The following is a 12,025-nucleotide window of genomic DNA, read 5'->3' on the forward strand; positions in this document are numbered from 1 at the left end:
TGGTTATACGAATTGGGATTTCCACCAAATTTTTAAATGTTTTCTGGTATGATGGAAGAAAACTGGGCATTTGTTCTTGGCTAGCAAGAAAGAAAGGCTGTATTTAGTCATCTATGATTTAAGCAACAAGTTCCTTTATTTCATCAGCTTTATTAAACTCAGGAAAATAACTTCAAAAAACAAACTTTTGGAGAATTTACTTCTATCTTCTTTTAAAGATAGAAATATGTAATTAATCAAGATAAACTTACTTGATATCAGCACCTGCGACAAAGCAGCCGGGCTTTGATGAAATAAGGACAGCACTTCTGATTTGGTCATTGGCCCAGATTTCATTCATAACTTCTGCAAACTCTGCTTGTACTTCTTTATTCAATGTATTTACCTACAAGAGAAACAGCTACATCTAAGGGTTTAAACTAGAAGTATAACAGACATACTACCACTGTCAAATATGTTCATGCAGCAGACATATTGTAAGAAGAAAATGAAGAAACCAAAACCAAAACACAGACAGACCAAAACCCCTCTGAAACCCAACTAGTACCCTTCCCTTTAAAAACAGGTCTCGAGCTGGAGAGATGCCCAGTGGGTAAACGTGCTTGCCATGCAAGCCCAACCATCCGAGTTTGATCCTTATATCCCAGGTAAAGGTGGGAGGAGAGACTCAGTTTCACTCTCACCCTCAAGTACGTCATGTACACACAATACAGAAAAAAGGGGACTCTGCTGGCTGGGCATAGGGATGCTTCCTTCTAAATTCTGCCGCAAGTCTGAGGCTGACCTAGGACACAGAAGGTTCCAGGCTATCCAGCCTATCCAGTGAGACCTTGTCTGAAAAAAACTAAACTAAAAAAGTGATCATGAGGTCATACTCCTAGCAGTCTGGATCAGATGCAGGTACAATTAAATAAATCTACAAATATTTATTGGCCCAGGGGGAGAAGGGAATCTATACAACATAAAAAAAAAAAGAAGCAAAATTAGACACAGTATGGTCTTCATTTTATAAATATATTCAACTTCAGAAAATTAAGGGGAAAAATCTTAAGTTTGAATCCTAAGTAGGAGCACAAGTGAAAGGCTGGCTCCTATAACTGCTAATGGGTGAGAGTTGCCAACTGCTTCATGTAGGTCCTTCTGTTTCTTACATGGTTCTATATAGCCCAGGCTAGCCTTGTACTCTGTAGCTGAGGATGACCTAGAATTCTTCCTATTTGTGCCTCTCAGGTGCTGTGAGTCAGTCCCCATGCTTGGCTCAATCTCATCTATGTCATATAGAGCTCTGGCTGCAAGATTTTATTTAAAAAAATAAAATAGTAAGAGACCTTCATACCAATTTGAGATGGGGGAAAGAATGAACCCCTGCAATAGAATATTCTTGGCAAAACTAGGGTTCTGTTGTCTACACTGTTGAATTTGCCAAGATCCAGGTTCCATTTTCCTTTATTTTTTTCCCCGAGACAGGGTTTCTCTGTAGCTTTAGAGCCTGTTCTGGAACTAGCTCTTGTAGACCAGACTGGCCTCGAACTCACAAAGATCCACCTGCTTCTGCCTCCCAAGTGCTAGGATTAAAGGCGTGCGCCACCACCACTCAGCTCCAGGTTCCATTTTCACATAACCTGTTTCTAGCATGTGGCCTGCATGAGTCATTCAGAACCTGTAGGAAGCTCAAGAGCCAAGTGTCTACATGTATCCCCGCCAACCTACTATGAGTAATACTACAACAGGAAGGTACTGAAGGTAGATTTAATCACCTCATGTTTAAAATAGGTGGATTAAGTCTTATCAACAAGCATATTCTATCATACTTATCCTATACAATAACAGGCTAGTTTTATTAATCTTTGATATTAATCTGACACCTAGAGTCAATAAGAAGGAGTTCTTTGTGTGTTGTCTGTCTTTGAAATGGGGTCTCACTAAGTAGGCCTGGCTGGTCTAGAAATCACAGAGACCCACCTGCCTCTTCTTCTACAGTGTTGGTGTTAAAGGTGAACACCACCAAGAAGGACATTTTTTTCTTTTTCTTTTTTTTTTTTGAGACAGAATCTCACTGTGTTCTACCTGACCTGAAACTCACTATGTAGATCAGGCTGGCTGAGGCTTCAGAGAGATCTGCCTGCCTTTGTTTCCCAGTGCTGGGATTAAAGGTGTGCACCACCACCCCTGGCCTCAAGAAGGAATTCTCATACAGGAACATCTGCCTATAACTAACAAAACCTTAAAATCATGTGACAGGCCCACTTCCAAACAGACAAATTTCATTTCTATTTAGGATAGGATTCATAAATGTAGTTGGTAGAAATTAACTAAAAAAAGTTTGGGTACCTTAGAATTGGGTGAGTTAATCCGAATAACCGCCACATCCCCTTTGACTCCATAATTAATATGGTTTCTGGCTAAAAGAGAGAAGACAAATTAGTTTCTAAACATGCTTATCGCAAAGTACGTCTACAAAGTGATGTTAAGATATATACATACAAGTACCATTATATGGACAGAGCAGGTTGTATTTAGGACACACACATCCCCATTCACTTTCCTCCCTCCAACTTTTCCATATACTCCCCTTGCTCTCTCAAATTCATGGCCTCTTTTTCTTTGTTGTTTTACATATATGCACACACACACACACACACACACATATATATATATATAAAGAAATACACATATATTTAGGAACATATACACATATACACATACATATTAGGATACACACATATATTTAGGGATACACACATATACTTATCTAGTGATATATATATATATATAGGTATTTATATATGTGCATATACACATATACAGCAATTAAGAAAAATGGCCATGAATTTGAAAGCAAGAAAGGTGTGTGGGAGAAGTTGGAGGGAGGAAAGTGAATAGGGAATATGGTGCAATTCTATTCTAATTTCAAAAAATGAAAAGTATAAAAATCAGCATTATGTAAACAAGAAAGTCAACTTACTCAGCAAAGCAGAAGATGCTGTAAAGCTGCGGCAAATACAGCCTGCAAGGGAAGAGTGTTTCAAAATTATTCTGTGAAACAGAATTTCTGTAATATCTGTCAGGTCAGCAAAACTAGAATTTACACCAATAAAACACCAATCAGAACAATGTATTCTAGGCCACTATTGTGGCTACTCCATTACCTTTCTCATTTTAATTATTAGGTCAAATGATTATCCAGATAATAAGTAAGGTAGGGAGAGGATGTCCCCGCCAACCAAAAAAAAAAAAAAAAAAGAAAAGAAAAAAAGAAGGACACATCACATCTCTAGAATGTGTGAATGTGTTGGGTTACATGGCAAAGGGCTAACATGCAAATGGAAGTAAGATTGACCTTTATCTAGGGAAAGCATCATGAATTATCTAAATGGGTTTAGGGTAACCCCAAAGAAAATCAGAGACATGTGAGCATGTCCTGGCTCCAGGTTGCTAAAGGAAGGAGATGAGCAGAAGCTGAGACCACAGGTTGTCTCTGAAAACTAGAAAAGGTAAGGCCACGGCTTTTCCTCAGGGCCTTCGGAAAGAATGGAAGCCCTGTCAACACCTACCTGAACCTAATGACACCCATACTGGTTCCCATTTGGGATTGAACATAGGCCTAGTGTATGCTAGGCAAACACTCTACCACAGAGCTATTTATCCTTGGCCCGAGACCCATTAAGGACCTCTGACTACTATAACTGTGCACCAGGGAGGCAGAGGCAGGTGGATTACTGTGATTTCCAGGCCAACTAGTGAAAGCATTCCTCTTGTTTCCCTAAAGGATCCGAGTGTGGTGCCCAGCACCCATGCTGGCTAAAAGACTCCAGCTGCAGAGGATCTGATGCCCTCTTTTGGTCACCACTGCCATTCACACACATGTCATACACTCGCATGCACACCAACACATAAATAAAGATAAATATTGAAAAACAAATAAAAGACCACTGGATGTGGTCGTTATACACTGAACCCCAGCACTCAGGAGGCAGAGGCAGGAGGATCTCTGGATTTGATGCCAGCCTGGTCTACATAGCAAGTTCCAGGCCATCCAGGGCTATATAGTGAGACCTTAAACAAAACAAAACATCAAATCAAGGGGCAACCACTGGCTGCTACAAAGGAAACAGTCCATGTCATGCTTTGCTGTTTTAAGCATTCCTAACTAAAAAAAATTTCTATACAGCATTCCACCAATAACATTCCCAATCTTTGGATAACAAAATTCTGACACTGTCCTCTGTTGCTTATTAGTTGGTGCTCATCATCTAACTTGCTTAGGGTCTTCAGCATGACCACAAGAGATCAAATCTCATGTCCCCAGCCATTTTGGTTCTAATTACCATTTTGCTCACTGGATATCTTTGGCAAGCAGCTGCAACCCTACAGAAAACACAGCCACTAAAGTCATCAGCAGAACAGGTATGGGGTCCACACCTGGAATACTAGCATTTGGGAGGCACAGAGACGTAGAAGATAATGAAGTCAGGGACAACCTGGTTTGTTGTTGTTGTTTTCTTATTATTATTTTAATTTTCTTTGAGATAAGGCTTCAACGTGTAGCCCAGGCTAGGTTGGAACTTGCTATACATAACTTGCCTAGTATGACTTTGAACGCTTGAATTCATGATCCCAAGTGCTCAGGTTATAAATGCATTCCAGCACACCTGATTCTAGTGAGAGAGTGTCACTATAAAGTAGTCCTGGCTGGCCTTGAACTCACAGATGTCCGCCTGAGCACTTTAGTTTTCTTTTAGAGACAAGATCTCACTCTGATCTGGCTGGCCTGGAACTCCTAGCGACCTGCCTACCTCTGCCCCCTTAGGCTGCTCCCATATCCAGCTTGCATCATCCACCTCGAAAGCACGAATATCTGATTTTTAAGACAGTAACTGCCCTGAGTGGTGACCAGTACCTGCCATCCCAGTACTTCCCAGAGATGGGCGATCACAGGCTGTAGCTAGGCTGAGACACCTAGCAGTTCCTCATCTCAAAATGAAGTTGCAGCTGTGCTGCTTTTGTAGGTGTTTGTTTTTGGAGGTTTGTTGGTTTGGCTGGTTAGGCTTCTTTGTTTGTTTTGGATTTGCTTCGGCATTTGCATTCTGACACTTAGCTGCTTATTTTCCTTAGTTTTTGTCTGACTTTCTACCTCACCCCGCCCTACTTGTCCTACCAGTTAGTCCATTCTTATCCCAATATGCTTCACTCTCTCCTAGTTAGAGTACCTAGCCCATGCTTCTTTCCCACTAGAATTTCTACTTTACAATTTGTTTTTCAGAACTGGGTCTTGAACCTAGGTCCTTGTACATGCTAGGCAAACACTTTACCACTGAGCTGTTTTCAACCCTTCATTTATGTCCCTGAGTAGATTCAGTACTATATCCTCTGCTGCCCCAGAATGCAAGCTCCACCAAGACTTTACTTTTACTTGTTATACCCCAGTGTCCTAGAAAGTTGCATGACATGTCAGATTGCTGTGAAAACTTTGGTTGACTAATGACTGAAATTATAGTGGAAGAGATTAATTATAAGTTCATTTGCAAATGCAGCAATGAGAACAAAACACTAAATAATAATAAAGACCAAAATGCAGGCAGGGAGGAGGATCACACAGTTGAAATCTCAAGGTGAAGTTTTGGGGGAAACTTAGAGCCATGTATGTTTTGTTGAAGATCAGAGCTAATATTAAGAAATAAGTTACTAGGGGGCTGGAGAGATGGCTCAGTGGTTAAGAGCATTGCCTGCTCTTCCAAAGGTCCTGAGTTCAATTCCCAGCAACCACATGGTGGCTCACAACCATCTGAAATGAGATCTGATGCCCTCTTCTGGCCTGCAGACAGACACACAGACAGAATATTGTATACATAATAAATAAATAAATAAAAAGAAATAAGTAACTAGCCAGACAGTGACGACACACATCTTTAGTCCCAACACTCAGGAGGCAGAGGCAGGCAGATCTCTGTGAGTTCGAGGCCAGCATGACCTGCACAGCTAGTTCCAGGACAACTTGGGCTGTTACACAGAGACACCCTGTCTCGAAAAAAAGAAAGTTGATATTATTTTAAGGGGATGGTTCTCAAGCTTCCTAATGCTGTTACCTTTAATACAGTTCCTCATGTTGTAGTGACTCCCAACCATAAAATTATTTTTGTTGCTACTTCATAATTATTTTGCTACTATTATGAGTCATAATTTAAAATTCTAATATGCTAGATATCTGATATGTGACTCCCAGAGGGGTCTTGACCCCCAGGTGCAGAACCACTGTTTCAAGGCATCTGCCTTTGCTGAGTGCTGGTGCCTGAGTGTGTAACATCTAGTCGAGTAAATGATGATTTACTTTCATTTTCTGAACTAAAGAAAGAGATAGCTTTCCTAGGATAGTTGAGCAAGTCTGGGATATGTGGAGAAAGGAGTGAAGGATTAAAGAGGAGTGTAGAAGGGATGGTTTGAACCATGATGAAGAAGAAAAGGAAGGGTATTTTGAAGAAGCACATAAGCTGTATTTGGGGGATGTTGCCTCTGAGCTACTCTTGAACAATCTGCTTGTCATCTAGAGCTTGCTTGCAATAGAGTAGGATCAAGCCTTTATAATGGAGAGGCTATAGATCAATGTTTCAAACAAATTTAGTGTTTGTTCAAAATTCCCCTTATATCCCGTGTCTTCTACCTAGAGTCTGATTGAAGGACCCTCCACTGGGCCTCTCCTGTGTGCTTGTACTCCAAAGATCCAATCATAATCATTGCTACAGAAAAACCTAGTCCTAGAGTATGAGAACCCACTGCTACAGATGGGAGGGATCGTGAGACTGACAAAAGTCGGGTCTAAGATTGCCCGAAGTAAAATTTAATAGGAACTCTGAACAGAAAAACCCTTAGCAGCAAGACAAGTGGACTTCCTACACTCTAAGGCAGGAGAATGGGAATTACATACTAAGCTAGACAGAGTTGATCATAGCCAACCAGAACACAGTTAGCCTTCCTCAAAAACTTTTGAAATATCTAGTGTCAGTTAAGATGGCCTTGGGAACTAGAAGTAACTCAGTGGTACTTCTCCTGCAAGTGTCCCTGGGTTCAATAATCCTCAGCACTAAGCTTGGTGAGGCACGCCCTTCACCAGCCCTCCCACGGCTTCAGAGGTGGCTGGTGCAAGCTGGGTGTGGGAGCAGCCTAAGAGGACTAGGAGTTCCAGGCCAGCCAGATCTACCGAGTAAGATCTTGTCTCTAAAACAAAACTAATAAAAAAATTAAATAAGTAAATAAATAAGTAAGTTGGTGTTCATTAGCCTTGTTTAGGCCATTTAAATCTTGCCAACTAATCTCTCTTCGGGGTAAACACACTCCCACATAGTTACACAAAACCTCCTAAATCAACAGAGACAAAAGCAAAGAAAAAGAACACTAAATGCACAAACATAAAGAAAAACTTCCTAACCACAGTCAATGTAATCAAGCCAAAGTACAGGGTCACTTTGCTTCTGGAATCCAGCCTCACCCCACGCCTAACAGCTAAGCTGCCGCCGAGTGAACTTTAGCCTACATTTTTCAGTGCCAGCAAGAGTGAAACCTTTGTCCTACTTTTTAATCATCTTCATATGTAAGAAAATAGCTACGAGATCACACTATAATCAGTGGGAAAAGTTGGACTGTGCTGACCCAACTTTGAAAATGTTACTTTAGTTTATGACAGGTAATAGCTTTTCCCAAAATCCAACTCCAGGACAAGGGATGGGATTGATTGAATAAGTGAGAGTCAGACTGGAAAATATCACAGTACCTACTAACTGCCTTTCGTTTCCCGTAAAATTCTTCTCACTCACATACTTGGGAATTAGGAGGAGTAGAAATTAGATATGAAGGTCAACTTGAGAGTTTTTTATTTGATAATCATACTAGAATGATGGTACTATACAGCAAGAATGTTCTAAAACTATCATAGAAGGCTTATGTTTTTTCCAGGTAACGCCACAGTTCATTGGGCAATTGGCAACGCCTGCACACACTCTCAGGGTCAAGGACTACTAAAGTCTAGACTCTAAATAGTAAATCAGGTGGGCAGCTAATTTTAAATTGATTTTCCTACATATTTTTTCAAAGTGTATAAGTTGCTATTAAAGTAAGTTGTAGCTATAACTGACTAGACTTTCTTAACGAAAACATAATACAGTTTACAAATTAACATATGTTTCTGTGTGGAAGTATAGGAAAATCCGGCTGTCAGCTTTTCATCACCTACATAAAATGGATAAATTGCTTTAAAAATTCTCAGCTATATGCAACCATTACTTCTTAGGGCTAAAAAGCCAATAACATTTATTGAGACTTAGTCCCATGATAAGCTGCTTTATACCTAATGCAACTTCTTTAGACTCAACATGTAATTGACTCCATTTTACCAATGAGAAAAAGATACTGAAATTAATTCCTGAGTTTACCCGAAGGTAGAAGACAGATTTAACGCAGAAGTCAGAGTCCATACTTAAAGCCTTTAATTGCTCCATCAAATTACTTCTCCTGCCAAAGAAAAAATCGCTCTCGTTCATTTTACAGATGAGGAAGCCCACTTAGATTAAAGCACCTGGCCAAAGTCACACAGCTACCTAGTAACTAGAAAACATGTGACCCCATCACCACTCCAGTGTTGTAGCAGCTGACAATCCATAAAAATACCTTACAACAAAAGAAGGAAAATATATGATGCTTTTTCTAAAACTGTTTAAATGAGTTAAAGGTAAAATATAAACTGTAAGGAAATGTGGCCACAAGTAAACATAGAGATAACATAACAGAAAGATAACAAATGTAAAGATAATAGATGTTTTTTCCTAATTCCTTCCTCAACCTTAACATCATTTCTTTTTTTTTCTTTTTCTTTCTTTCTTTCTTTTTTTTTTTTTAGGACAGGATCTCACTATGTAGCCCTGACTGGCCTGGAACTCACCATGTAGACCAGGTAGGCCACAAACTCAAAGTTCCACCTGAGATTAAAGGTGAGAACCACCATGTCCGGCCTCATTTCATTTTTCTTTTGGTAATGTGGTGATTTAGACTGTTTACACACAATTGATCTGTGGCGATTTAAAAAAAAAATGGAAAAAGACTCAATTAATTCACTTAATTAAATGTCTCGGAAGGTAAAAGTAAATTAAAGCGAATTCATATTACAAATGAAAGTCTCAAAGTAACTGATATCATGTATGATATGCAATAAATTAAACTTACATTAGCCATTATGGATGTGGGACGCCTCTGGACAGGCAGTTTTCTACCGCCACCCCTTTAACCCTTTCACTACCAGTCTGAAGAGAAAGAATGCAAGTTCATAGAGCCTGACTAGGCATCGGAAGAAACAAGATTAGAAAATAAGCTAACAATTTCGTTCCTCAAAAAAATCAAGTTTTTCTAGTATTTTAAAAAAAATCTTCCTTTCTTTGAGTTGGAGAACCTCTGCTTTCAGTCTTCTATACATTCACGACAGGATTATTGGAAGCGCGAGAGTTGAGCTCTCTGCAAAAATGGTTTTGACGACAGACATCAGGAGTGGCAAGCTAGTGTAAGGCTAGTCAATGCTACCTAGAAGCTTGACAGAGCTCTTAAAGTGACCAAGGTGCGGCAGAGCCTCAAAGTTGCGACAGAATGGGTCTCAATCTTCCCAATCTAACAGGGTCAGAGCCAAGACCATAATCATCAAAGGAGACAAGAGGGGCGTGAGCGCAGAGCTGCAGCAGAGAGACCAGTGCAAACTGCCAGACTAAGGGGAACGAGTCAGGAAAGTTAGGGAGAGCCTGACACCGCCGCAAAAGGGCGAGAGGAAGTGACAGTCCCTTCCCAAGGGCACAGGAAATGGGGTCCCTGGACAGTAACCCCCGTTTCCCGGGGTCCGGGGAAGGGGTGGGAAGGAGACAGTGAGGGGCAAACGCTGGTGACCGCAGCCTCGGTTCCGGCAGGCACTCCGGGAATCTCCAGAGTCCCCAGCCAGGCTCACCTCTGGAGCGGAGGATCCTGAAGGCAGAGAAGCGACTGAGACTGCCAATTGCCCGGGACGCCACCATCTTGAGCAGAAGAGGACGAAAGTAGAAAGCTCTTGTAGCGGGGCGCAATGAAGCCGAGGACTTTTCTTTTCTCAGTCTGTCCGGCAGGGCGCCCGATGTACTGCCTTACTAAAACGCAGACTCTGAGTAGTCGCCGGGCCTCTCACCCTCCCTCTTGCTCCCAACTAATCGGGCCGAAAGGGTGATTTCTCTGAAGGAAGACCAAGGACCCCTGAGGAGGGGGGCGGAGTGTCTGACTTTCTAGTCAGGCGCTCAGAGGGCAGCCCTCAAATTCCGCAGTGACCCCGGGCGGGGCAAGAGAGGTCCTTGCGGAACGGGAGCCGCCCCTCGGTGAGGGCTGGCGGTTGTCATTCTGGGCTAGACCTTCTTGGGAGCGGCGGACTTCGCGGTCTCTGAGGTGCGGCGGCGCGCGATTCGGCTTTCTTCTGACTTTCCCGCAGGCAGGTCACCCCACTTCCCTCCTGGCTCCTGTCTCCGGGGCCCCTTTCCTTTCACGTGAGGGTCGAAGTCCCAAGAGCGGGACAGGCTGCGGAGTCCAGGCCTCCAGTGCCAACCGCCTCCTGGCGGGCGGCAGGTCGCGTTCTGCCGTAGCTCGCAGCAGGGGTGTCGCCCTTCTCCACTTCGGGTGCACGGACTGTTTGCGTTGTCGTTTCCCCTGCTTTACCTGTCGAGGCAGTCCCGCGGCTGTTGTGATTGAGAACGTGTCGTTAAGTGCGGGCCTCGGGTGTGGAAGACGAGACAATCCTCCACCTGCTTAGCGATCCAGAGTTCACGGACGGCGGGCATCTGGGCATCCTCACCAAAGTAGCCGCAGCCGTTGGAACAGAGTGTGTTAACTGGTAGCCACAGGTGGTAGAACTAGACTAGAGAGCCCTAGTCTCTACTTCTAATTGAGCGCTCAGCTTTTCATGTCGCCTAGCTTGGGTGTTTTGTTTGTTTTTAGTGCTGGAAAGATGGTGCTGAAATAAACGGATTTGTTTCAAAAGAAAGTAAAGTCAGCTTCCGGTGCGTTGCACTATTTTGTTTAGTACCCACTACCCCCACGTTTCATTCATTTGCACTTTCGGTGACTTGACTGGTTCAGAAAGATTATATAAAATTTCTTTTTTTTTGTGGCAAGCCCAGTGTTCAAAACAAAAATAGCACTCACTAGTTAGCCGATTATTCTGCAAGAGAGGAAACAAGAAATGGCTGAAATGGTTATGGAAAGAAAGAAGGGAGCTTTCTGGGTTTTTCTTGTTTGTTTGTTTGTCTTGTTTTTTGTTTGTTTGTTTGCTTTTTGACAGTCTCTCTGTTAGGTAGTTCTGACTGTCCTGGAACTCACTATTTAGACCAGACTGGCCTCAAACTTAAAGAGATCTAACTGCCTCTATCTCTTGAGTGCTGGGATTAAAGCGTTTTTATTTAATACCTATAATGAACGTCTTTTCATGTCAATACATACATGCATATCTTTTCATTTTTTCCCAACCTGCTGAATAGTCATGATATATTTATGATGTAGCTAGTTCTATTGATTCCCATTTAGAATAGTTCCAACTATAAGTAATACTCTAACAAGCACTGTGGCTGGTTTTTATGTATCCCCCACTCCCCCGTGCTGGATATGGAATTTAGCCACTGGATTGCTTTAAAACAAATTTTTAAAAGGTATTTTCGGGGGCTGGAGAGAGGCTAAGCAGTTAAGGACACTTGCTGCACTTGGCAGAGGATCCAACTTCGATTCCCAGGACCCATGACGGGCAGCTCACAACCACCTCTTGAATCAATTGAATACCTTCTTCTATCTTCCATGGGCACCCATACATATGTGGCTTACACTCACAGAAATACAAACACATATACAAATAGGGATTTTTTTTGTTAGTGTGACTATTTTAGTTTGACTGATTGATGCTGGGGATCAAACACAGGGTATGTAGTAGACACGCGCTCTGGCGTTCACCTGTACTCGAAGGCCCTGGCATTTTACTTTCTTATAGGAA

General features: G+C 42.1%; 2 protein-coding genes across 3 annotated transcripts in view; one reads left to right on the forward strand and one right to left on the reverse strand.

The window, feature by feature from the left end:
• The window catches only part of Hadha (hydroxyacyl-CoA dehydrogenase trifunctional multienzyme complex subunit alpha), a 42,644-nt gene extending 32,539 nt beyond the window's left edge, over positions 1-10,105 (reverse strand). Inside the window, exons 1-4 of the mRNA XM_075955082.1 lie at positions 9,974-10,105; positions 2,966-3,007; positions 2,332-2,402; positions 252-385 (exon numbers count right to left, since the gene is read on the reverse strand). Coding sequence (XP_075811197.1) covers positions 252-385; positions 2,332-2,402; positions 2,966-3,007; positions 9,974-10,040 — 314 coding nt within the window. The 5' untranslated portion in view covers positions 10,041-10,105. The remainder of the gene's footprint in view (positions 1-251; positions 386-2,331; positions 2,403-2,965; positions 3,008-9,973) is intronic.
• Positions 10,106-10,353: 248 nt separating this feature from the next.
• The window catches only part of Hadhb (hydroxyacyl-CoA dehydrogenase trifunctional multienzyme complex subunit beta), a 36,628-nt gene continuing 34,956 nt past the window's right edge, over positions 10,354-12,025 (forward strand). Inside the window, exon 1 of one of the 2 annotated variants that reach the window (XM_075955085.1) lies at positions 10,354-10,437. The gene's annotated coding sequence lies outside the window, so the exon portion shown is untranslated. Of the gene's footprint in view, positions 10,481-12,025 lie in introns of both variants that reach the window. The other variant, XM_075955084.1, reaches the window with a different exon arrangement.

The sequence above is a fragment of the Microtus pennsylvanicus genome, chromosome 21 (assembly GCF_037038515.1).
Source record: "Microtus pennsylvanicus isolate mMicPen1 chromosome 21, mMicPen1.hap1, whole genome shotgun sequence".
Classification (NCBI taxonomy): domain Eukaryota; kingdom Metazoa; phylum Chordata; class Mammalia; order Rodentia; family Cricetidae; genus Microtus; species Microtus pennsylvanicus.